This window comes from Fringilla coelebs, assembly GCF_963513975.1.
Source record: "Fringilla coelebs genome assembly, chromosome: 5".
In the NCBI taxonomy this organism is placed as follows: domain Eukaryota; kingdom Metazoa; phylum Chordata; class Aves; order Passeriformes; family Fringillidae; genus Fringilla; species Fringilla coelebs.
The window spans coordinates 57,613,150-57,640,551 of record NC_140033.1 but is presented as its reverse complement, the minus strand read 5'-3'; the positions used below and the strand labels follow the sequence as shown (position 1 = coordinate 57,640,551).

The window sequence follows — 27,402 nt, the reverse complement described above, 5'->3', positions numbered from 1 at the left end:
CACTCACCAGCAGGACCTGTCAGAACACTGGGCAAGCTGCTGCTTGACGGGCAGGGCAGGAGGGATGGCAGAGGGACAGCCTTGGGATCAGGTCCTCTGCACACAGAGCAGAGCCATGGCTGAACACACGGGGCTTTAGCTTGTCCTGCAAGGGTTCTTGGTGCCCTCAAGCATCAGGGGGCTGGGAAAGGGCAGAATCCAAGGTGTGGGAAAGGCTGGCAATAAGATGGCACAGGGCTCCAAGGCATAAGTGAGGGGGACAGAAACAATATGAGGGATGACGGGAGAAAATAAATTACCTGGTTTGAAGAGAACCATGCAGCTCCCACAAGGAGCTGGAGCAAGATCAGAAAGTGATGGGTGGTGGACTAAATAGCCGCCATTCCTTACTCCTGCATGGCCAACTCTCAACCAGGACTGTGGGGACCATGCAGAAATGCAATTGAAAGACACCTGTTTCCCTTTTTAGAGATGTCAGCTCTCTCTGCCCAGAGCAGACAAAGTAAATGGGATACATTTTAGCAGCTCTTCTCAGGAAGAAGGCATGGTGCTTTTCAGGGTGCTTTGTGTATTCCATCTCTTCCTGTCAGTGCAAGGTTGTAAATGCAATAACAGGAGAGCCTGAGATTTAGTTTCATGACACTCCTGTTCCCACAGAGATTTTGTAGGAGCAACCACTACTGCACACTCTCCTGCAAAGGGACCCTGGACACAAAAACAAGCATACCAAAGCTCACATCTAGTTTCAAGTTAAACTAATTGGTACAAACAACCCCCATTAAAAAAGTTCTAATCTAACACGGTGCATTAATATTTAGCACAGTAAAACTATTCTAACCTTTTCCTTATCACTCCACAAAGCTCTCGGGCACATTATCACAAGAGCTTAACATGCTGCCTGGCACATTAAGATTAAAAACCTGCCCACTGCCTCAGCTACTAGTCCCTATTCACTTGTGCATAGTAAATAATATTCCACAGCTATAAGCTGATCTGAAAAGATAGCAGAGCACCCCACCCAAAAATCAGCTCCATTTTTATCACCTCCCCAGATTTTATGACCTAATCAAAAAGCCAATGGTCTATCACTGTGGTGCAGCTTTGCATACAGCTACACAGTTCCTTCTCCAAGTCAAACAGCACCACATTGTCTGGGATAATCTCATCCACTCACATAAACAATTAGGCTGCTATATTTTGATTAACACTTCCGTTTAAGAGGACATTGAGACGCTTCAGCCTAAGTGGAAGAAGGTCTGGCCTCCTGCTAAAACAGACATGCTTTTCCCAAGCTTCCTCCCTGACTGGAAATCCCAGCTGCCAGCCTTGCCCCAAGCACCTCTTTGGAGCAGCATTTTCCACTATTTTCTGATTTGACAGACGGAAATAAAACAGCATACCTGATGTTGCAGCATATGTCACAGTTGAGACAGCCACAATAGACAGAGTGTTATCACCTAATTTCAGAAGGCTTCAACCCATACAGAGTAACATCACTTCAGAAGGCTGCAAGCATCCTCCTTTCTTGTTCTTCAACCCAACCTTCTATACCCCTCATGGTTCATGCACTGCAGCTGTGTGCCCTCTGTTCCCTGTGGTGGTTGGTCAGCACACCTGGGCACTCCATGTCCCATTGCCTTCAATGCTGCTTCCCTGTCCTGCACAGCTGCAGCCCATGGGGGATGAGGCTCAGCCACAGCCCCACTCCCAATTACCACAAACTGTACCTACAACCTGACACTCCTTTGAGTTACAGATCACAACATTCAATAACAGAACTAAGTTGACCCAAATGCAGGCAAGGGCAAAAGTAAACATGAATCTGGGTCATTCATTTCACATTACAGCCTTTCAGAGCCTGAGGGTCTCTAAGCAACAGTCAACCCCATTAGCACAAATCATCTACTAAATTACTTAAGTATATGAGCTCATATTGCTTAGAGAGGGCTGAGAAACACTCACATAAACTGTTTTGATGGGGAGCAGTAATGTGAAGCCACTGATAAAAAAACAGTTTGCAGAGTAAGTGTACATCCACAGCCTTGGTGCTTTGAAAAACTATTCACCAAGGCAAAAGACACAATCATTTGTGACACCAGAGTTCACTCACGTATAAATTCTTCCATCAGTACAGCGCCGTAAATAAGACATCAGAAGTTAACTGCTCTCTTGTGATCCATTAAGATAGAAACAGATATTGGTTAAACCTAAATATTATCATATTTCTTAGAAAAACTGAAGCAGAGACAAGGCTTTATTCTACAGCATGTATATGCTGCTTGCTACTCTGGTTACTTAAAAGGACTACAAATTATTCTTGTACCTCACAATGTGCTGTTCATCTGGCTGGACTGCAGCTTTGTGTCAGCAATTATGTGAGTTGGAAATGAGCTTGAGCCTTTGCTCTTTCTTTCTTCTAACCTTTAATCTGAAAATGTTTTAGTACATGTTTTTGTTTATTTTTACCTTTCAAGTTTAATTTTTGTCATAGGAAAAGAGCACCAAAAATAACTATCTGTTTGTGTTTAAAACTTTGTGTTTACACAACAGAAAAGCTTGTCTCTAACTTGTCATCCTGACATTTGAAAAAAGTATCGCAGCACTTACCTCACCAAAGTTCTGCTAAGTTCCTGCCAACTGACTTTGAAGAGATCCTGTCATAGCTATGGAGCAGACTTTCAATGGCATTTAAATCAGATATTCTGCTGACTTACTCTGGCAACAAAGTGCCCAGAAAACAGCTGACCAGCAAGTGCTCAGTTCTGTATCTACAAGGGATGGCACAAATATCCAACTTCCCCACCACTTAGCACACTGTAGCCAAGGTGGAGGAAGTAAAATGAGATTTCACAGCACTCCCTGTAATCCCCTCTAGGCAAGACCCATTTGAAAGTAGCTGCTGCCACATTAGGGCTGATACGAATCAGAAATCCGGACACGCAGAATTTCATCTGGACACCTAGGTGCCAGTTTAAGGTAGGAACAGCATCCTCCAAAGAGAAAATCCCTCGTCCCCAGACTAGGACCAAACCACGAGGAAAGAGCTACCAATATTCACAATGCACAGGAAAATCCTCCTCCCTCTTCTCTTCAACTAGATAAAATAACCTACACCTCACTCCATTCACAACAATTCAGTCCCATTTTGTATGGAGAAGGACTGAGAACTCACAGAAGGTATTTAAGGTCCACCCTACAAAACAGATCCATATTTCTTTTGGCTGCAAAAGTCAGGGAGAAAAATCCTGCACCAGTTTTTAAACACAAACAAATAAGTGCCTTCAGCAATCCTTAGAAAACAAGTACTCAGATTTGATCCCTCAAGCTACCAGTACATAAAAACAACCAAAACATAGCCAAAACAGAAATTCTGAAGCTCCTTCAATGGGTAACATCATCCACCAACAACAGATACCCACAACCAAGGTGTAGAGACCATTCTGACAGCTTTTGAAGATACTTGAAGACATTTCATCACTCAGACAAGCCTGTGAATGCAATGTCTTCGTTGTCCTCAGAGGACTGAAGTGATTGAAAAGAAGAGCTGACAAGATATTTTCAGTCCTTTCAGGCTAAAGGGATAAAATTCCTTTAGTTCTTCTATGACCTCTGCTAAACTGAGATAATAGATGAAAAGCAGCTACTGAAAAAAATGCTTTCACCTCAGCTTCTTGGAAATCTTTATTCTCGATCTGGACATGAACTTGGTCTTCTTAATCTATGTCCTTGTTTCTACAAGGGTTGACTATTTTAACACATATTTCAACTACATAGGAAAAGGAGGCACAAAGGGCAATTGGGACTGAATTCTCCTTGATTCATTATGTCTCATTCACATCCAGTCAATCCCTGGACTTCATAAGCTCTGCTATAAAATTCCATCCAAGAGATGTTCATGTTACTGAACAGGCTGGAACAAGCTTTTCCAGCCTAGTGTTTGATCTTCTACACAGTCCACATCACCCCAAAAGTTCTTAATGATGTAGGAATTTGCTTTATATTGAAATAAAATAACTTCTGGAGTATAATTCATATTCACATCCACTCCTGTTTTAAATTCCTCAAAAGCAGTGGGACACAGCACCCTCATTTCCTTGAATCTATAAAATGAGAGAGTTAAAGGTACAAGTCCATAATGATCCTTTCTACCCACACCCATCAGCCTGCGGGCACATTGAGATAGTGTGTCTTTTCTGCAAGCCTGCCATCTCAAAGACTTAGCAAAATACTTGGAAATTCCAAATTCTCCTTTGATCCATAGATGGTTTACTCTTGTTTCTATCTCTAAAAAAGTCATTCAGCCAAGTTTCTCCTATTTGCAGAGCCCTTTGGTGCCTGACTTCACAAGCACTGGGTGATTTTGTGAAATAAATCACAACTGTCTCAGTGGACAGCCATAACTACCAGTTCTCTGGCAAAAGAAAACCCTCAGCTCCTCAGCCACACACTCCAGTGATGCCCCCATAAGACACTGGGCTCTCTCTCTTTTATCTGTCTTGCCAACGTCACATTTCCTGCACTATTTCCCACTTCCTGCTTACATACCACCAAATCATACATTTTGCAAATCAGCCATGACTCTTCCAGCACCCCCCGTTTCAGCAGTTTCAAAGCCACAATACAATTTCTGAATGAATATAACCACCTGTGTACTACCTAATTTCTAAAGTCCAAACTTGCCTGATGAGATCAGGAAGCCTTGATCTTGCCACTTTGAAGGGATGCTACACTTTCAGATGATCGTAAGAGCCCAAATGGTCTGTGAAAGCTTTTGGTTGTTCTGCAATCTGCTCCAGGAGCAATACATTCATCAGATGTGTGATTCTGCAGGTTTTGCACTGTATTCAGAAGGTTTTGCAAATTATGAAAAGGAAAGAAAAAGCAATGCTTTTTTCAGCAGTCATTCCTTGAAATAGTTCCTTGATCTTCTGCCTAAGGCAATATCTGCAAAGAGTTAATTTGGATGAGGCATCAAGGTGACCCAGTTGCTCCCAGATCTGTGAGCACCCATGAAAGCACATTTAATTCCTATTAATTCCTTCAGCAAAATGTGCCAGCTGCCCTCAAGATGCCTCAGCACAGTACTGACCATGTACTTCTTCCTCAGATAAATTAAAATGAAAACATCTGAAATTTTAAGCACCAAGAAGAGTTCTCCCCAAAGAGGTCAAAAATTTCTGACCTACTTTGTTACCTTCTAAGCTGCCCCTTGCCTTCTCACACCTGTGTTTCCACAGCTGAGTAACTGATCTGCAAGGTCATTCCAAAAGTCAAGTCTCTGCTGAGGCTCAAACACAAAGCAATCCAAAGCTCCCCTCACCTATATTTTGTGGAAAAATAGATCAGAACCACAGCAAATATATTTTTGACCAACTCAGTGACCCCACCCTGCTGTTTGAGAGTGGCTTTGACACTCATTTCCCTAACTTGCCTGAACAGTTTTTAATTGCTGCCCATAAAATGTTTCCCTTTCATCTGAAAATCATCACTCAAAGTTTCACTAGGAAACGTCTTTGCTTTGACTCCTCCTGATGCACCCAGCTCTTTTTCCAGGTGGCATTTTTATTATTGGTTTAATTCTACCCCCAAGGCTTCCAGTTCTTGTATTAGAAATAATATAAATTCTCTCTGGTCTCTTTTCTGTGATTGCTTCTAGCACCATGGATCCACACGAATACCAGTCCCAAATTTATACTTTGGAAGTTGTATCCATCCCATGATGCCAGATTATTGTTAGTCAGAAGTAATGGTGTCAATTCTGGAGACGTAAGGGCTGTTTCTGCCATAAAGAAAAGTTTGAGATTATGTCAGTTATTTTTTTCATCAGTTATTTGGAAATAGTTTTATATAATCATAGAATCATTTAGGTTGGAAAACATCTCTAAGATCTTTGAGTCCAATGAGTCCAAGAACTTGTGAATTCTTGTTTTCCTGAACCTGGGACATATCAAACAGCAGGAGTTTCTTTGATAGCAGTTTTCAGAGAGAAGAGTGCTCAGTGGCACAGTCATTTTATTGCTTTTGGGTCAGCAGATTTTCTTGTCCATGACTGATGTTTTTCTCTTGTGTTCTTTGTATTCATTCAGGCCTGTACCCCTTGCCCTGATGATGCTGAATTTCTTTCTAAGAAGTTTCTTGGGCAACACAGCCCAGTTTTTATGCAGCTTTACCAAGTGTAAGTACTTTGGGTGGTGACTTCTATTGCCCCACTTATCAGGTTGCATAAAGGATTTTCTCCCTCACCTCCATTGCAAATGAAGAACATTAATTATACTTATCAGTCAACGAGGTTCCCCCGAATGGATGAGCATAACAATAATGTCAGCAAGTGTAAGACTCTTTTCACACACAGTTTTCTCAAAGTGATAAATTCTGCATCTTTAGACACAGACTTAAAATAAAACAACACACCTTTTGACACGTGGGAGCCTTAATGAAGTAACTAGCTTTGTCACTACTGGCATAAGCCCAGTTGCTGTGAGATAAACCAATATAAAAGAATTTATGCATTGAACAGCTCGCCAGATCAATGCTTATAAAAGAGCATGGCCCAGAACTTGGAGTCTTTGGTTGTATTCCACAATTTGTCAACAACCTTGCGCAAGTGGCTCCTCCGCTCGAGTCCCACCCCTTAATCCACTGTTTCCCTTCAAACATACTTTAGATCCATGCTTGAAAACTCAAACCAGCACTGTCCCACTTCCAGCTATGCTCAGGGAAAACAGTTCCATTAGGAGCAGCCTAATCACAGGGACAGTTTAATCTGGCACAGAAAGGAAATGGATCAGACGAAACCCAGAGTTTGACTCCACCAGCCCCGTGCACAGCACGGCCTCAAGTGAGCTGATACCACCAAACTTTACATACCGTGGTTTTACTGTATCCCAGCTATTACAGGGGGAGGGAGTGTGGGACATTCATTGGTCCTTGCCTTCAGTGACAGAAAAACCTGTTCAACTACAAAAGTTAATACAGACAAGACTTAATTGCCTGCCAGGTCCTGACCTTGTTTTGTTTCTGCAAAGAAGCCACTGCTAACACAAACTGAGCAAACCTCTAAGCCAGACCCTGCAGCTGCCCAGGGGCCACAGCAGTGCCCTCTCTGAACAGCCAGGTGTCTGCCTCTGACAGGGTTTCTTGATCAAATCCTAATTTACCTTTTAATACTCATGAAGATCAAGCCAGGGAAGTAAAAAATCTGAATTTGTATCCTATTCAAGAGGTTCTTTTAAAAAATTGTCTCATTACATCTTTTCAGTTTACGTCCACAAATCTGCAGGTGTAGGACCTACATCTTAAATCACTTATCCAGGAAATACTGCCATGAAGCTTTGCAATGACTATTGTGAGTTACTTTTTTTGAGGAAAATAATATATAATATCATAGAATGGCCTGGACTGGAAGGGTCCTTTAAAATCATCTCATTCCATCCCCCTGCCATGGGCAGGGACACCTTTCACTATCCCAGATTGCTCAGAGCCCCATCCAGCCTGGCCTTGGACACTGCCAGGGATCCAGGGACAGCCACACTTTCTCTGGGCACCCTGTGCCAGGGCCTCAGCACCTTCACAGGAAGAATTTCTTCCTCAAATCCAATCTAAACCTCCTCTCTGTCAGTGTGAAGCAATTCCCCCTTGTCCTGTCACTGCAGACCCTTGTCAAGAGTCTCTCTCCATCTTTCCTGTACACTGCCTTCAGGCTGAAAAATCCCAGTTTTCTAAGCCTTTCCTCACAAGGGAGGTGCTCCATCCCTTTAATCAGCTTGGTCAGCCTGTCACACATAAGTTGCTACCTCCTCACCACCAAAATAAAAAAATAATTAATTTTTCTGTATGTTATTTTGTATTTTTATGATTTAAAGGCAAGGTTGTTCTTTATAAATAACATGCTACAATGGTACATAAGGATATCTGCAGAGATACCTGAAAATCTCATTTGAAACTTGGACTTCCTGTATTTAGTGAAGTTACAGTTCTCACAGCAACATTAAAATCCAAAATACTTATACATCAGTCCAGGACTGAGGAAACCTGTTTGACAGTAAAGTTTGACTTACTAAGTTCAGCCTGCAACCTGGGAAGCACTGTAGATGTTGCCGTGCCTGATTTTTATATCAGCAAACCTGATGGAAAACCTCATTTTACTCCACTGAAATTTCACAAAACTCTCCACTAAAACTTGACTTTCCTGCTCTCTGTAAAGAGCCAAGCTCACTGAGCCCTGTCAGATTTGGAACAGGAGTTTATGGATTAGCACCCTCACCGGTGGCAAGCAGCAAAGCAAGGACAATGCATTCTGCTGAAACTGAGACCACCTTAGAAAAAACTGATAATCTAAAAAATTGTCCAAAACATCAAAGAAAATATTATTAACAGAGAGTTAACTTTTTTCAGCCCACACAGTTTGTTGGTTTGTTTTCCTTTTTCTCTTATTAAAAAGGATTTTTTTTAATACCACAACTTTCTAGGAAAGGTTTAAACTTTTATTTTTTGATCAGAAGAATGAAACTTGCTTAGGGATGCATTTGAATATTTTTCAGCATTTACAACTGAACAAAGATCTGCTTTCACTGTTTTCACAAGGGATATCCAGTCTTTCCTAATACTTTGATTTTGCTTCCTCTCTTTATTTATAGTTTCTGAACATTAAAAAAATATATGCCAGACTGAAAAGGTGGCTGAGAATATTTTAGCAAAGCACATGAGGGAGAAGCTGAAGATATCCAAAAGTAAGAGAGCTGTAGGAGCTGGGATTTTACAAATCGAGTCAGGTATTGCAAGATTCAGGACAAAATTATACTGCTCACATCCAACTTTGCTGCCCTCTAAAGCTGCCAAGTTAAATTTTCCACATCACAGTGCTCAACGTGACACAACTACCCAAAATCTACTCTTAAGAACTGGATTCCTCTCTAAAGGACTGGATTCCTGTCTTTTAACTGCGGGAAGCAGGTATAAAAAATCTGGGGCTTACTAAGAGTTTCAGCAGTTGTTTCCCTAATTCTGTGTGCTTTCAACTGCCCTGCAGCACTGATTAACTTGTGTGTGTCAAGTGCAGGGAATAAAAAAGCTGTTTGAAATTCAAACAAGCCTCCAAGAGAAAATCAAGATAAGAGGGCCAAGCATTGGATCACAAGAAGTTTCTGTATTTTGAGTTGCATATAAAGAGCCTTGTTTCAGGGTTTGTTTGTTGATATTCCTTTTAAATGACATTGATTTTTATCTGTCAGAGGTCAAAGAACAAAAACTTGACTACTGTTTTAATATCATACAGAAAAGAGCTGGAGGAAGCATAACTTGGTGTCAAATCACAGAACCACAGAGCAAGCTGAGTTGGAAGGGACCCACAGTGATAACCGCCACATTTGGATATGCTCTTCCAGCCTCCTCCTGCCAAGAATTTCATATAAATTTCAACCCAGTACCTTCATTCATGCAGCAGCAATGACCTAGAGGGACATTTCAAATTAATTTTCCAAACCTTATTATATAGGACTACCTAGTACCACAATTTGTTATATCTAACTTTTGTTGTTTCAAAAACTATCACAGGCAATCTTAAAACTGCAATTTCTTTCTGAGGAACTGATATTTTACCTCAGACATTCTCTTGGAGAAGGTGATATAAAACATTGATTTTCCTGGACAAAGTCAAAAACCTTCAGAACAAAAACAAACAAATATTCAAGTATTTGAAACCTCACCAGCCTTAGCACAGGCCTCAAACATTTGAAATAGCAAAGTAAACAGTGGCAAAGGACTTCTTCCCTTGGAAAAGAACAGAGTTTGTCAGTAGCTTTCAGAGCTATTTTCTCTCAGCAAGGGCTGCAGATCTCTTGGTAACTGCAGCTCCTGCTCTTCAGCCCCACTTCCCTTCTAACACTTGCTCTGCTCATTTCTCATCCTGAATTCATCAACACACCTCTCTTCCTCCTTTTCATCAGCCAGCAAGGGAGCACTGGAAGGACAGGGAAGGCTGTTTTCCTCACATTCTTTTCTGCAGCCTATAGCCCACTCTTCAGAGTCCTCTTTCCTTTGTTACTGAACAATGAAAAAGAATTGGTTTTAAATCACATACTTTGGAAAACAGTTTATTTCTACTCAACAGCCATCAAAACATGCAAACGAATGAGGATAAGAAGTAGGTAGAGACTGAGGCACAGAGTCACAAAACCTGCAACAGCAGCAACAAGCCCATTCCTGACACAGCCTTTTGGCTACCACAGCCAAAACAGCCCCTCAAAACCTCAAGCAGTACTTAATATCAAGCATGAATAAGTACATTTTAACCCTGTGGTTTTCTTGTTTAACTCTGTTTCCAAAACCTTACCTTGCAAGGATGTAATTTATCAGTTTGTTTCTTATTTGAAGTGAACTGAGGCACTAAAACCAGAAATTATTTTTACTTCTCCAGAGATAGGGAGCACAAAGCAGCTGAGCAACTGAAACTCTCCTGTGACCTCCCAGCAAAGGAACCTGGATAATCCTGGGAACTGGGATTCACCTCCCACACAGATGCAGGTCCGGGTGAGGGCTCTTGGTGCCCAGTGTCAGCAGAGAGAAGCTGCCTCTGCCAGGTAAAACTGCTGCCCCCCAGCAAGAGGCAGGTATCACAACAGCCCACGAAGTCTTAGGGTAAAATCCGTCCTCAACTTACCCCTGCTAAACCTGGGCAAAAACTCCACAGGGGCAGAGAAAGACAAGCCCTCCCTGCTGGAGAAGTGGTGCTGGAGAGAGCCCTGCCCTCAGGAAGACTCTTGGCACTCATCTGCCAAGACTCTTGGGGTTTTTTGAAAAATGGGGATACCATGCTTTTTTTGTTTGGTGGTTGTTTGGGGTTTTTTGGTTAATCCTGTTCTCAGAAAGGCCATTTCACTTGTAACTTTCTACAGCAAAACATTCAGCTCCAGGCATCTACCCTGGGTCCCAAACATCAAGGTTTAGAACCATAAACAGCTGAAACCTGGACCTGTGTCAGGAAGTGCCTACACATCTACATAGTGGTGGAACTGCTGGTTCAAGTAATTAGACAGAATCAGATTTACAAATAACAAATTTGTAGGATTTGAAGGTTTAAAGGAATCAGTCATAAGGGGGATTATGTCCTTACCAGAATTAAAATATGCATCTCTGATCAAGTGACAAAACACAGCACAGACAAGGTAAAAAATAAACCTTGAACTACTGTTCGTTTCCTTTTCTCCACTTTGATCCCAAGTGTATCCAAGTGATGGAGCTTCACCCACATCCCTTTTCTGCTACAAGAAGTAGCAGACCTTTCAAAGCAAGCAGAAACCAGACTTTCAAGTGCAGAGGACACAGCTTTGAGCTGCTGCCCAACAAACAGGCTCAGGCTCCAGCCGAGCAGCAGGGGCAGGGGAGGGCTCCAAAGACCTCGCTGTGCTGTGAAACACCCAGCTGAGCCAAGGGCCCTGTGCCCCTTGGGAAACAATCTTCCAGGCTGGGGAAGTCAGAGATTGACTGACTTCTTCCTCTGCAGTACTTTTAAAATACAGGGTAACTGTGGTTTCTAGTGACACCAAGAACCACACACAGGTGGTCTCGTTTAATCCCCTCATTATGTAAAAGCAAGGTAAAAAAGACTTCAGGTCACTCAGGTCAAACAATCTCCCCTCTCTTTCTTGACTACTCCCCACATCACCCACAGCCCAGCTGAGAACTACGGAAGTTGTGTGACCTGTCTCAATTCAAAATCCAAGTCCTCTCTTATTTCCAGTTACCACCACACAGCAGATAAACTCACTTCCACATCAATCAATCAGTTCTTTCCCTAATCCCCATTTTCTCTCCGACCCTGTTTGAGAATGAGCCCTTTGAACCAAGGATATTACATTTAAGCAAGCAGCCTCATAAATCATACTGCTGTAATTAAGTCTAATGTTATGTTCCCTCACACCGAGGCTATGCTCTGTGAACAAGTAAAACTTCTGAAACAAACCAACTTCCCCTGGGGCTCATGGCCTGCTGCATTCCCCTGAGGCTGCTTTGTGGAAAGCTTTGTCTCATTGTTTATTCAAAGATGGCACTGCTGTTACAGTATTTGAAGCAAGCATCAAAATAAGGTTGTTATAAAAGCTGGAGCGGTGCCTAATTGCTGGTGAGAGTGGATAATTACAGAGGATATGAGCTTTGATATATGGATTGAATAGCAAGGTATGTGAGATACAGAGGTGTATTTATATGCCTACATCTCCACTTACATGGCATTTATTGTAAGATCAATGACAGTAGTTAATAATGCATAGCTTATTAGTTATCACAGAAAAGAAATACACTGTGCAGCTGAAAAATGCGCATCACCATATACTCAAAGCAGCTGCAGAATTCACACCAAGGCTGCTGCATTAGAGAGACAACCAAGAGAACATATTCCTGAAAATGCCAATCCCCCCACACAGTATTGGGAAAAAAAAATCAGAATCACGCAATCATAACTGTCAAATTTCATTGGTTCTATCAGTCTAGAGGATAAAGTACCTAGGAAATAAATCACACAAGTACTTTTTCCCACAGAAAATCTGAAATTCATACCCCATCTCTCTTTTAGGTATTATTTGATTCCCTATGTGTTAGAATCGAATTATGATTAATTCTAGTTATGCCACTCTCACTTTCTTCAGGCTTTTTATTCTTTCCTGACTAATTACCTTTTTCCAGCTGGCACATGAAAGAAAAGTTTGCTGTTAATTAAAGGATGGATACTCTGTTCCTTAACCATAGCTTACACATACAGACAGCAGGAGAGAAAGGTTGAAAAAATGAGTGCACTGCTGAAAACACTACATGGGTGTCTTGGAAGCATCATCAGCCACTACATCTTTTGTCTTAGCACCATTCCTGCAGCCACCAAGATGGCATATTTCAGCCTTTGCTATACTTGCAACATTTTGATTTATGCTGCTTCTTAAGCACTTTCTACTTAATCTTGTCTCTTCAGAGAGTATGATTGACTCAACCCCTCTGTGAAGCCCAAATTCAACAATACAACTAATTCACAACAAGCCAGTGAAGAAACCTGAATAAGTTTGGGATGTTTTGAGTAAGAAAGTTCCAGCAAGCACTCCCACAAATTAAGAGAAGTTGTTCAAAAAAATCAACATTACATGCAAGGAAATGAATCCAAAACAGTTTACAACACAATTTTTTTGCTGCTTATTAGAAGTAAGTCTCAGCACCCCTCCTCATCCAGGACCATCCATCACAGAGCAGGCAGGTCCTGCTGCATGCTCCATTGATTATGTTCCAGGAGATCTCTGACTGCACATTTATGGAGGTGAGATAGGAATGCAGCTCCCCATGGTGACTAACAGGCCCATCGTCAAAATTTCCTACAGCTGATCCTGGCCATTGTCATTACTTACTTTTTTTTTTCCATCTCTCCAGTGAAGAATATTTTTTCCCCCTCATTGTACTGATAAGTGATTAATGCAATTTTAATTGCCACCAGGCATCATTTGAGAGTACTCACAGCCAAAATATTGGGAAAGGTGATCTCAACACCAGCCTAGGACTATGTGAGATCACTGGATTCATTGCCTGGCCCTGCCACACATGTCCTGTGGGACCTAAGACCTCCAACCAGGCAGAAGCCAAAACACACTAAAAGCTAAAGAAATAAGGGAAAGCCCTACAGAATTAGCACAGTTCAATAATCCAGCATCAAACCTATCTTGCAATGACAGAATGCTACCAATGGATGTAAATTGCTTTTCCCAAACATTTCCTCAACTATCAGCTACCAAAAGCATTCTCCTTTTTTAAAAGGAAGAAGGGCAAGTGAGGAATCTCAGAGAGCCCTGAGATTAGAAAAGCCAGACTACACATCATCAGCACCTCAAAGCAGCATCTAAACCCACAGGGAGCCCAAAGCCAAGCAGAAGAAGAAGAGCAGGGAATTTCTTGGGCTCTCAGTACCTCAAGAATCCAAAGGTCTCCAGTAGCCAACAGCCTGAAACCCTCTCCTTTACCATGATCCAGAGGTGCCTCTCTCCTTGTGGGATCCTCAGCCTGGAACATTCTCCTGGAGACAAATGGTTAAACCTCCTCTTCCAAAGCTGAGCAAAACTGCTCTCTTTTAAAATATAGACTGAGGAGCAAGAATTGGAGCAGCAGTGCCCAACTTCCCTGCTCCCATCCCACCATACAGCACTAGCCCCACATGCTCAAGAGAGGTTCAGTTTCCTCTTCTAAGAGGGATCAAAGCTGAAAGCAGAGCCTTCATGCTCACATCCAGCAGCTGTTTATTGCACTGAAACCACTCAGAGACAAGAAGGGCAAAGGCAAGGACTTCTTCCAGCTCCAAGAAGTGTTCCAAGCCTTTAGGACCCACTGTCAGAATGTTGCTCCAGCAATTCTCAAACTCTCTTTGTAGAGGGAGATGTGGAAAGGCACTCCTGCCCTCACCTAGCACCTCTCAGCATGCTCACCTGGACACAGGGCCACGGATTCTCTGCCTCCTATAAAGAGATGGTTTATATCTCCTGAACTACACCAGAGTAAGATTTCTTCACTCAGGTTACAGCAGATATCAACCTGGATCAACACATGATCTGGACATTGAGCATGTGAAAATTTCTGCACTGGCAAGTGAGGAAAAAATACTCCAAAATTCAAGAAACAGCCTATGCTTTGAAATCTCCCTTAAAACTCATGTGTTGAGCTGGATCAACCCTTCAAGGAGTGATGTCCACTGATGTGACAGACTTGCCCTGCTTGGAGAGGTGCTGTGCACTTTTTTACCTTATTTATAGAATGGCCTTGCTCATGCTTCATTTAAGAAACAATTAGCCTTTGACAGCTTAAAATAAACAGGACTCTCTCTCTGCTGAAGAGTGACTATGCCTGAGCTGGGTTTCAAGTTGTTGAAACAGCACAAGACTCCCCAGTGGGCTCAGTAGTGTAAGAAAGGTGCTGGGCAAGCTAACCTTTCAGAACAGCACCCTGAGCAACCTGAGCAAGAGTAATCAAACAAGGATTCCCATCAGTCAAATGAAGCAAGTAATCATTCCCAATCCTACCCCACTGTGTCCTCACCAACTAGAGGCACCTTTGGAAGGTGAGGCCTCCTCTCTCCAGAGATTTGCAGAGAACCCGCAGGAATACAGAGGGTGCAGGAGTTCAGCAATGGTTGCACACCAAAAGTGCAGCTGGCCAAGCTTTTTCCCTGAACTTAAGAGGTTTTTCTGCCTCCTGTGTTGCTGCAGCCAGTCCAAAGGCAGCAATTGCAATAGCTGGTGCAGATAATGTCACTTGGCATCACAATTTTAAATTTTAGCCAAGCTCTTGTACCACCAGCAGAGAGGTCAGCATTCCCATTGAGTAGCCATGGGAGTTTTCCACTGGTGACTTCAAGCTTCCCAGAGCTCCTCCACTCCAGCCTCCTGGTTCTGCAGTTGCCTTTACCATGCCAGGGAGCAGGGTGCAAAAGGGCTGTGCTGAAAAGCCAACAGAGCTACATCAGCATTCTTGAACTCCTGTCTCATCCCAGGTAGTTTTTTTGAGCTGGGTTTCCTGACTAAAAGAGAGCCTGGATAGAACATGTTGGCTCGAGCTCACTTGTTTCTTCTAGTAAAGAGCTCCCATGTGCCCTAGGCAAGCCTGGATCTTGGCTTCTCCTCTATAAAACTGGGAGTAAATGTCCTGCCTTAACTCTGGGGATCAGGGGAGGATCAACAGTCTGAATACTGTGTCAGGGCGATGCCAACACGTATTCAAGAGACAAGCTCAGTTATCCAAGCACCAGTCACAGCAGGAACATCCATGCCATGAGCAGGTGTTCCCAGAAAGGAGGAACACAATGAAAAGCAAAAGCACGGCACACGCAGCTTCCTCCGGATAACAGAACCCAGCGATGAGACACAACAACACCACCAACCAGCAACAGACCGTGCCAGCAAAAAGGAAGTGCTGGGGAGAACAAGAATAAGAAACAATATCCAGCAATTAACATCTGCAGAAAGCAAACATTTTCAGACGGAATTTAAAGTTGTAAGAGTCAGCAAAACAAAAGATGTGAGACAACATGGGGAGTCACAGAGACGAGGCGCCAAATTAACAAATAGAGGAACATACCGTGGAAAAACACTTGTCAACAGATCAAAAGAGTGAACGGGAAGGATTGGATGCAATAAAAAGGTATCAAAATATATAAAAGACCTTGAACACCAGCTCTTTTCCAGTAACAGCAGCACACCAAGTTAATCTAGACGTTCATTGTTCGCATTTTCATACCAACAGTTCCCCCATCACAGGGATCTCAGAACACAGGGAGCCTAACACAAACACAGGAGTGATACCCAGGCACACATTAACTTGCCCTAGCAAGTTTCACTGCTACTCCGAGGGTACCACTAATGTTTAAGCAGATATTTACTAGAGTTTGGCTCGCCTTGCTGATCGCATCACTTACAACCATGCAGCAAAGGAGCTGTTTCCAGTGGTAAAGGTTTCAGGACATGCCACAAAGTCACCGAAGCTCCCGCAGCTCTCCTACAAACATCAGAGGGAACCACCGCACCCTCCGGACAGGTCACTGCAACCGAACTACGGTATGGTTTTAAAAAATGTATCAACGTAAAGAAATGTATCAGTGTATTTCTCATTCTGCGCTGAGGCTTTCCCTCCTGGATTCCAAAAGAGTGATCTGCAGCAGGCACTGTTAATAAAAACCTGAGACAAGCAGCGGTTCAATGAAGTAAAATACATCTTTTCACCTCGCAAAGAGAAAGAGCTCGCGGGAAAAGCATCCCCATGAAGTTAAACATCTGATTATAAATATCTCATCACTGACAACCAGATTGTGCCGGACAAAAACCTGAAGTAAAGGGATACACATTTAATGAGCCAATTAGGACGATGAGCAAGAAAGCAAAGGGTATGCCTTTCACGTCTTTGTCAAAAAATTCTCGGACGGGCAATTAAACAATTAATTAATTAATTAAAAGGTCAGCTGTACATAAAGACCATAGGAAGGCGTTTGGGCAGGGCAGAGAGCGGGCTCTGGTGCTGCGCTCGGGGCCGCCGCGGGGGCGCAGCCCCGGCAGGAGCCGAGCGGGGATCCCGGCACCGCCGCCGGCACCGCGGCCGCCCGGGCCCCGCTCGGGAACTTCTCTCATCCCCTGCCGCTCCCCATCACTTCCTACTTTCCCCGCTCCGCCGAGCAGCGCTGCCGCCCCTTCCTGTGCCGCTGCCGCCGGCGCTGCCTGCGGGCCGGCTCCGCGCAGCGCGCACGGCTCCGCGCCCGGCCCCACTCACCCCAGCGTGCTGATGAACCCATTGACGGAGCCCTCCGCGTACAGGGACACGATGTCCCCGATGTACAGAAAGCTGGACATTTTCTCAGACATTCTGGTTCATTTTCCAGCTGGGTTCCGCGCTCCTCCCCTTCGAGGTGAAAAAAAAATTTAAAAATAAAATAAAATACAATAAAAGCAAATGACAGCGATCCTTGGAGAAGCCGGGGCCTGAGGCGGGCGGGCGGGGGGCTGAGCGCGGCCCCGGCGGTGCCGAGAGGGCTGACAGGAGCGCGGTGCGCGGCTCGGCACGGCCCGGCCCCCGCCCGCCCCCCGCGCCTCCGCCCCCGCCCGCCCCTGCCCCGCCCCGGGCAGGAGACCGAGCCCCGGCAGGGGACCGAGCCCCGGCAGGGAACTGAGCCTGTGGGCAAGGAGCTGAGCCCCGGCCGGGGACCGAGCCTGTGGGCAGGGAACCGAGCCCCGGCAGGGGACCGAGCCTGTGGGCAGGGGACCGAGCCTGTGGGCAGAGGACCGAGCCTGTGGGCAGAGGACCGAGCCTGTGGGCAGGGAACCGAGCCCCGGCAGGGGACCGAGCCTGTGGGCAGGCGGCCCCGGCCTGGGGCGGCCCGGAGAGGGGCTGCCGAGCCCCCCGGTCAGTGATTCCTCGCGGGCGCTCCCCGGGGCCGGAACCCGCGGGGGAAGCGGCTGAGGGAGCCCAAACCGGGGGGCGTGAGGGGATGGCGACCCTTCCCCACAGCCCAGAGAGTGTGCTTGGTGTGGTCGCCAAAAGTGTCACCTTCTGTTTGAGCTTGCAAACTCCTGTAGTTATTGTTTTTAATGGGAAGCAGAGCATGCTGCAGTGCTGTGCAGGGGTTCACAGAATCACAGGATGGTCAGGCTGAAGGGGCCGCAGTGGATCAGTCACCTGGTGTCATCTCCCTGCTCCAGCAGGGCCTTCCCAGGGCACAGGGTGCAGGATTGTGTCCAGAGGAGTCTGGAATATCCCCAGTGAGGAGACTCCACACCCTCTCTGGACAATCTCTTCAGTGCTCAGTCACTGCCCAGGACAGAAGTTCTGCCTCCTGCCCAGGTGGAACCTCCTGGGCTCAGTCCCTGCCCGTTCCTCTGCTGCCATTGCCGGGCCCCTGGAGCAGAGCCTGGGCCCTGCCAGGGCTCCCCCAGCATGTCCAGCTGGGAGAGGGCACAGTGTCCAGAGAGGCTTCAGGCCATTCCTTGGTGGCCAGAGGGGCTTGGTGGGCTGCAACACTCTGCTTCAGTTCACTGCCCAAAGCCAAGGACCAGCTCACCAAACCACACATTCAGTATGGGGTGGAAGTGTTAAGTGCCAAGGTGAGGCTCTCCCCAGAAGGGGACTCTTCTTCTTAAAAATACTGTGCATTATTTAAGCAGAAATGTGATTTTCACTAAAGGTTCTAAGAATCAAACTATATACTTTTTATGATTTTTCAGGTGTAATTTACCTGAGACAACTCTCCAAATTACAAGCAAACTCTGTAATAGTATTTGTTAACCACTGTATTTTAAAAAAATACAATTTGGAATAAAAAAAACATTTAAAAGGGCCTTATCAAGTACTAACTCTTAAATTATACGAATATTAATCTAGTTACAGGAGTGTGCAGATTGCTAGTAGTGAGCAACAAAACAAGCTGAGGGTTTCACACTTAGATTTAGTCACTCAGATGTACTTCCAACCTTATTGCATGTCTGAGCATAAATTGTTGTGATCAGAAATGATGAGTTTCCAAATTAAAAAAACAAGGGGTCTTAGCATCTAGATGTATCTTATGCCATTCTAAAGGTCCCTCTTTTGCTCTTTCATGGTGAATATATTGGATTTGCCACTTTCTTTTGCACCCACTGGGATGCAAAAAAGACCCCTCCTATGAGTCAGTGAGAAAGTGGGATTTGTTCAGCCTGTGGAAAAGAAGGCTCTGGAGAAACCTTATATCACCTTCCAGTACCTAAAGGGGGCTTACACAAAAGCTGGAGAGTGACTTTTTACAGGGGCATGGAGTGATAGGAGAAGGGAGAATGGCTTTAAACTGAAAAGGGATGGGTTTAGATTGGATATTAAGAATAATTTGTTCCCTGTGAGGGTGGTGAGGCCCTGGCACAGGTTGCTCAGAGAAGCTGTGGCTGACCATCCCTGGAAGCATCCCAGCCCACGCTGGATGGGGCTCTGAGCAACCTGGGGTAGTGGAAGGTGTCCCTGGCCATGGCAGGGGATGGCACTGGGTGGCCTTTGACGTTCCTTCCAACCCAATCCATCCTGTGATTCTGTGTACACACAAATATAGGCCCTAGATCTGACACTTCCCCAGATTCTTCCAGCTCAATCTCCTGGAGTCACCACAGTTGTTAAATCCTTCCTGAAAAAACCATATGAAGAGAACAGGTGCCATGAAGAGAACAGAGACCTCATTCAGGAACCAGCCCTTGGACAGGAAAATCAAAGATGAGGCCATTCAAACTGCCTTGAACACATGCAGCAAACCCCAGGGCTGGACTAAGTTAAAACACACCGGAATTAGAAACTGAAAGTCCAAGCAGCACAAGGCACCAGCAGGCAGAGAAGCTCTGGCTCCTTGCCCACATGCTGACTACGTGAAAAGCATTGACCCAGGGGCCCTCCAGGGGCCCTCCAGGAGCCACCACACAGAGAGCTCCGGTGTTTTATTTCATGGAAATGTGCTTCTGGACAGCTTGAGCTGAGCAGCAAAGGCTTTACAATGCACTGACAATATCCTTTGCCCTCCTGACCCTGTTTATCTTAGCTATTTTATACCAGGCTCTAATAGCCTAATTAAGACACTTTAGCCAGAGCAGTTTCACATTTCCCAGCAGTAAATGAAATCCTGGCATACCTTAGATCAGTGGGAGTATTCCTGAGAATGAACTTCAGAACTTGGCCAAGCAGCAGGATTGTGTGTCCTTGGTGTGCCTGGGAGCAAAGCCCCATTGGGACCATTCTGTCAGGAGGGGACAGCTCTGTTGCCTAAACACAGGTTATTGGGGCCATTTGAAATGTCCTTTGGCACCTGAGACATGCCTGTAGGTTGTCAGCATCAAGGCAGGACTGCTGTGTCCTTGACAGCTCTGCCTGCATGGGCAGAAAGGGGCCCACGGGTTTTGCCATTACAAGAAGGTTAATTTGGGTCACTTTAGAAAATATTCGGTATATGCTTGCCATGACAAAGCTGGAAACTGATAGGAGTCCTACACTTGCAGTCCTCTTTGCTACTTTCCCCACCCCCCAAGGAAATCAAGGCACAGGCTGCATTTTCCTTCACTTCTAGGCTTGTTCATCTTGGCTCAGGCTGGATGGTGCCAGCAGCTGAACACGGTTGCCACCTTGTAGCTCTCCAGTGGTAAACATGGAATGAACGGGAAATCTCAATCCAAGCAGAGAAAGCTGTTAACTAAAAATAAGTCCTATGAAATCAGCAGTTTTGCAGAAAAAGTAACATCATGAAGGTAGTCAAGTATTTAGGCTTCATTTTAAACCTGTGCCATCGAAACACCCTGATAATCTCAGGTGATTTGTATGCTCAAAATAAGCCAGCACTTACCCACTTTTGGAGACCAGGTCTTAAACTGGTAGAAAGATCACCCTGGAAAAGGAGATCTGAGGAACCCTTGCTCTTCTTCTCCTTGGAGACAGGAAACATAAGTAGTGACAATCCTCCAGCATTTTTAACAAGTATTAACTCTCTTCTATTAAAAATAATGATTATGCCTCTCTGAGTGCTAGTTTTATGAAGATGGTATCTGGAAAAATTTAATTAAAATGAAAGAGATTTTGTCATAACAAGTCTACATAGAAAAAGATAAAACAGGGCCAGAGATTATAATGGAATATTGCTTCATTTATCTGGAGCAGAAATACACCAAATGGGTTATTTGGATAAATATGGATATTTTTACTACATTTTTTACCTTGTAATTACCTGCAGGGTGAAGGTGAGGCTGCTTAGTCAATAACTGGGATATGTTTTCCATCAGTTATCTCTGGTAATCTTTTGTTCCAAAGCTGGGAATACAGACTTGCTGTGGGACAGGACCCAGATGCAGGAATCATCAGCTGGTGCTGACAGACTGCCCTGGTGCACATGTTCCTCTGTACATTGTAAAATTGAGGAAGTCTTCCTTTCTCAACTCTCATTTCTGGTCTGTCACTAATTTTCTGAGAAGAAAATATTCAAACAATTTCTGCAGTGGTACCCTGACATTAAGTCTCTTTATGGAAGTATTTGACTATATTTTAATGCAGGGAAATTTCACCTTGATGTCTAGGTTCTAGATTTTGATGTTCATTCCAGTGCTGAGGCATAGAGGAGAAGCAGCTTGTCCACAGAGAGTTCAACACAAACACCTCATTGCAGCACCTTAGGTGTGAAAATACACAATATTAGAGAGTCCTCAGACGCCAAAAACTCACTGAGTTACATAGGCCAATGTCATCCTATTCCTGCTCCTTTTCCACTCCTTACATCTTAGGAAGATGTCTGAATTTCCTGCTCACCTTGTCTAAACAGGGGAGGCTCCTGACAGAAGCTGAGCTTTTTGTACATTTGAAAATTGTCTGGTTGGAAAGGTTTTAATCTCGCACCGACACAGCCTCCCTGTTGGATGAAGTTACAGATATATGGGCCATTCCAGAGAAGCACACTGAACCAACCAGAGGCTTACACAACAGGCAGCATTGATGTTTGTTTTCTTGAGAGCAGAGGATAGTGCCTTCCAGCTGCAGGGGGAAAGGGGGAAGAGAAGAATGCCTTTAACTGTTTTTATACAATAGATGTCAATGGGAGCAGGCCAAAATCCAGGCAGGCACCCCAGAGCTTTAGCATGAAGCTATATGAAAGTTTGGACTCACAGCTTTGGGTTTGTTTCTTATCTTTTTAATAGACAAGAGGAAAAAAAAAAAAGAGAGAGAACAAACCATTCCAGACATTTTGATATTTAAAAGCCAGCTCTGATTTTAAAGCCCATGTGTAGCTGGAGTATATTTAATAAACTTATCTCAAGCAATGCACAATTAACAGCTTGCTTGAGGAAGGCCTGGTTTTTCAAGGCACCCAATGAAGTTTTCCACAGCAGCTGAAGACACCCATTACCTTGTGGATATTCATATTTGAGCCAGCCAAGCTCTTCCCTGAGCACAGTGGCATTTCAAAACACTGGGATGTATAAAATCAGCGTGACTTGGCCCACGGGTTGCATCAGAGAACTCCAGAACAGCTCCTTTTGACAGTACCCGCACACAGGAATTGATTTACTGCTGGTAGAGCTTTGTTTTACTTTGCCTGTAGCAAACGTCAGAGCAGGAGCTGATTTCTTGAGAGATAGCCAGCTGTGGGGACTCATTTTGCCTTTTTTCTCCTTGTGGGAGTTAACTCTTTCTGATGTTGTTTCAAATTATATGTTGGTGGTGGAGCCATAGAAAATATCAAACATTTGGTTAAAAAAAAAATTACACCAGCTGAATACCCCAGGAAAAAGAGGCCTGACAGAGATAAATGTGATTTAGTAACGTAATAAAGCAATGAATCATGCAAAATAAGCGTCATTACTTGGTTAAGAATAATGAGAAAACCAGAATATGGAGCATTCAGTGCTGGTTTACCTACTTCATTCAACCTAGCTTAGGTAGGAACAGGAAATTCCAGCTCAATTCCTAACCCCTTGTCTTGTAAAGGACTTTCCCTTGGAGGGAAACACATTTTTCTTAACATTAGAAAATGAACACCTCTTGTGGACGACCTCTTGGGGGTTTCACTAGGAAGTGGGTGTGAGCTTTGCATCCTCACTGCCCAGGCACACTGGGTCACATTGTGGTGTGAATGAACAGACAGGGGCTGTCTGACTTGCTTTTTGCTACACCTGAATTTGCAAGAGCTAATATACCTATTAATTCAAGTATTTAAATAATCACTGCCTGGCCGTAATAATCTCTTGAAAGAAACAAACCTAGAAATAAAGGAAACTGAAGCTATTTGTGAATTAATACCTTAAGTAAAAGGAGTTTAGATTAAAGAGGAAGCTTGGCCACCCTTGGAGCTGTGGCACGACACAGCAGCTATGTAAATAAACTCCTGAGAGCTGCTCCAAGCCATTCCAGTGAAGATATTTCCCCTTGCCATACACTTGAGCCTCTCTGGATTCAGTTTCCAACTGTTCCACCACCAAAGCTGTCCATTCAAAAAGTCAAACACGAAAATCCAACCAAAGCAGAAAGCACAATGTGCCTTTCTCCGGGGGGGAAAAAAAAAACAACCAAACCAAGCAAACCAACCCCTACAGAAAGGATGCTTTATTTAGAGGGTTCAGGAAGTTGAAGCGTTGCCTTCTATCAGCTCCCGACCGCAGAGCGAGCATCAGGAAGCGCACAAAAATGAACTCACTATTCCTGCAGGGAGCAAGTGCCAGCGGCTACACCGGGTTTGCTTCCAACCTTGCAGCCCTCCCTGCCAGCCCCCACAGGCTTGTTAATCAGCCACTGTCTCCTGGGGCTCCGGAGCTGCTTGGCTGCTTCAAAATAAAGCCTTTCCCTAGCAGGCACAGAAAGGGGCGCTTACCTTGCTTGAATTTTCTCTTTTGCCAGCTGTCCTGAGACTTCAGAAGCCTAAAAACACAGAGGGAAAAGTGAATCATGGCCATAAAAGGGGGGGAAAAGCCTCCTGTAGAGGACAGTGACTGTAATTAAAAGGTGATTGTGTTTTGAGTGCTGTCATTAATACTGGCTGATGCAATGGCAGTGGCTACAGTGTCGATATAGCATTAGCAATATACAGCAGTTATTTAAAATAAATGTATTTTAAAACATGCAAGCAATATCCTACATAAACTCAATGTTGCCTTTTCTTTTCAACTCCAAAATTGAGAATGTTTTGCAAAAATTTCTGCAGTAAAGTCTAAGAAAAACAACAGTTCTAGTAAATAGTCTAAAAAAAATGCAGCTCTATTTCCAAGCTGGGTAAAGTAGCAATTGTTAGCAACTAACTAAAAAAGTGAAAAATATCTGTAATTTCTGAATGGCTGCAGTTTATTTGCAGACGTGGAGCTTGGAAAGCATACTTGAGGAGTACCTCTCTACCTTTCCTAATTTTATCATGCAGAGCCTCAGGAAAGATGCTCCAAACCTGTGGAAGCTTTACACTTCAGGACTGCTTAAAAAGGCTTGTGCTTTTGATGCTTTTTCTGATCAACAGGGTTTTTTTTCCTTTCTGAGAAGCTTTTGCAAAATAAATACAGCTCTTTTTTTTTTTTTTTTTTTTTGCCAGAATTTTCTCCTTTCACCAGCTTACTGGCAATGTTTAGAGTGAAAAAAAGAAGGCTATGGACAGGTTTTTTCTTTTTTCGGCACATTAAATATTACCAGAGTGGGGGAAAAAATTGTGATTAACTTTGGTCAAGCAGCTGCCACCAGGCCCATCCTTCCTAGGCCACACCAGCATTTCTAAGCATGGGATGAAGTGCATTTCTCTTTGTTCAACATCAGGAAAACCAGCTTTTTTTCAGGAGAACCAGTCTTCCCTCATGAGGGCAGGGGCCATATATCTTCACCTCAGGCCCATTCTAGCTTTCAGATGGGTAAAGTAAACTGAAAATACCATTTTAGGGAGGGAGTCTACAGGCTTTGAGTAGCTGCATTTCCAGAGAAGTAATTTAGGGAGGTCTGGAGTCAATAAAGCCCATTTAAAGCCATCACTCCTCTCCCTCACCCCAAGAATTGATGTTTCTCAGAAATGTGTTAGGAAGGGAAAATCAGAGATCAGGAATTTTATTGGCCACTGTGTCTAGAGATTTTTTGGATAGGGAGGTCCAAGAAATCCTCTTTGCCTGTCTCAGCTTTGCATGCCCTCACCTCTGATTGGTGCTGGCTCTTTCCAAGTTCATTTCTACTTTTACCTCTCCCAAATGCAGATTACTTTCCAGGACACTATGGAATTAGTTAATTAGCACAGCCAAGTGATTGGGCTGTGATTCCAAGCAGACAGAAAATGTCTTTGATGGCAAATATGGACCAAGATTTGAGGTTCACACCACTATTATTTCAAACTGATTTTGTGCTTAGTTGAAGGAAGTGCCCTGTATGGGAGATGTTCTCAAAGGATTTCTGTCATCTCAGCCCAGCTGTGGCCAGGAAATGAGAGCTTGAGTAACAATAAGAAAGGAGAAAAAAAATTGGTGTTTTTTAAATAAATTAATATGGAATTGTGAAAATCATCAAAACATTACAGCACATTTGGATTCCCCAGACTGGAGTCTCTCTCCTCCTACTCAGGGAATGCAGTGGGTTGAGACAAAAATCTTATCTAAAAGTACAGTGAATGCTGAACTGCTAAATTTACCTAGAACTTAAAAAAAAAAAAAAAAGAAACCTGCATACCAATCACATGGAAATATCTGATTTGCTTTTTCATTTAGGAATGCCTTGTGCATTTGCCTCTGCCCCCTACCAGTATTTAACATTGTATTAAAGGTGTAAGACATGAGTCAGAAAAAAACTGCTTTATGTTCGTGCCTTGTCCCTGAGAACTGGGGGGGTGGGGGGGGGGGGGGGGGTGGTTTGCATTTATTTTGTGGGTAGTTTTTAAATATGTTCCTCATTTCAGTGTCTTCCTTAAGCACAACAAAAGTTAGCAGAATAGCTGAATCCTGAAAAGCTGAGACACGCGATTTCATATCCTCTGGCATCACAGGATTTAAATAGATCTGTGATGTGGATGCTTGATGAAATAAATCCCTGTTTCAGTGGACTTCACCTAAATCAGTGAAATAACCTCCTGTGTCTCAGCAGCTCTTGCAAGATGTTTTGCATCTCTGCAGCAGTGGAAGTTAGAAATACGAATGTGTTTAGGAAATTAGATTTTAACTAATCCATAGCTAACCACAAACAAGTACATTAAAAAAGCAGAACCATCACCCACCATTTCTATTTTGTCAACACAAGAAAGGAAAAGTTAGCAGCAGATGAATTATTTTACCAGTGAAACTGGGTTTTGCTTTAAAAGAACTGAAGAAATGCATGTTGTTACCATGTCACAAAGAAACTGCTGAAGATAGCTAGTAAAGCCCAACATTTAAAAAGCACACAGATACATTTAGCACTACACTTGACATTATCTCCTGGGTGATCTGCAGAGATATTAAAGTGCTGGTTGAAAACAGATGGGTAACATAAAAGTGATGCCTGCCCTCTGACATCAGCACAATCAGCACCTCTGTTTCACAACCAGGCTGGGAACTGCCACCTCCTCACTGGTAGGGACATAAAAACACCGACCAGGGACGTCCTGCCTGCTGCACACTAGTTACTGAACAGCTGCAAGCACCAAGAACAGGCTCACGAGGTACAGGACTGGATCACATCAGGGCAGACTGAATGGGCACTTACCCACAAGTTAATTAGATTATTAATGTGGAAATGAGGGTATAAAGGCAAAAAGGGGGGGAAACGCTGATTTCTATCAATTTTCCCCTCATGGTAAAATTTGGTTTCTGACATCTAGGAGAAAAACACTTCCTGTGGCACCCAGAGGCTGTAGAAATCCCCTGATCTGCCTCCCTGGCAGCTGGCTGGTAGAGCAAAAGGAGAACAAGGCGAATGCTTCTATGAGTGCACTGCTCAACCCCTCTGCAGGACAGGGAAGGGGGCAGAGGATATGGTTGGTTCTCAGTGCCATTTCTGTGACAGTGAAAAGCACCAGGAAGGCACCATTCCTGCAGCATTCCCATGCTGGGATGAGCCTACTCCTGTTCCCAGAACATGCTGCCAATTTTCATTTATTCCTTGCTCAGGTCTTCCTCCCCATCACCCCTGTACCTCCTATTTTCAATCTTTGCAACAGCCACAAGGCCTCACCATCCTTGCCTGGCAGGGATAGGTCAAGTCTGGCTGCTGCTGCTTTCTGATGGCTTCATTCCTCCTTTCCAGCCCCTGGATCATGCACATGAGCTATGAACAGCGGGCACAGGGGATTTTGGAAGCCATGGAGAAAAGCAGCCCTCCCTCAGCACCAAGAATCTTTCAGTGTATTTTGAGAGATAAAAGTTTCCTCGTGGCCATCTCATCTGAAAAACTGGTTTATCCCCTGTTCCCACTGTACATAATCAATGAAAC

General features: G+C 44.0%; 1 protein-coding gene across 3 annotated transcripts in view; it reads right to left on the bottom strand.

Moving 5' to 3' along the window:
* ITPR2 (inositol 1,4,5-trisphosphate receptor type 2) overlaps window positions 1-17,651 on the bottom strand; it is a 243,028-nt gene extending 225,377 nt beyond the window's left edge. For all 3 annotated transcript variants that reach the window (XM_084205579.1, XM_084205580.1, XM_084205581.1), the window contains exon 1: window positions 17,275-17,651. In XM_084205579.1, coding sequence (XP_084061705.1) covers window positions 17,275-17,366 — 92 coding nt within the window. In that variant the 5' untranslated portion in view covers window positions 17,367-17,651. The remainder of the gene's footprint in view (window positions 1-17,274) is intronic.
* Window positions 17,652-27,402: the final 9,751 nt, after the last annotated feature.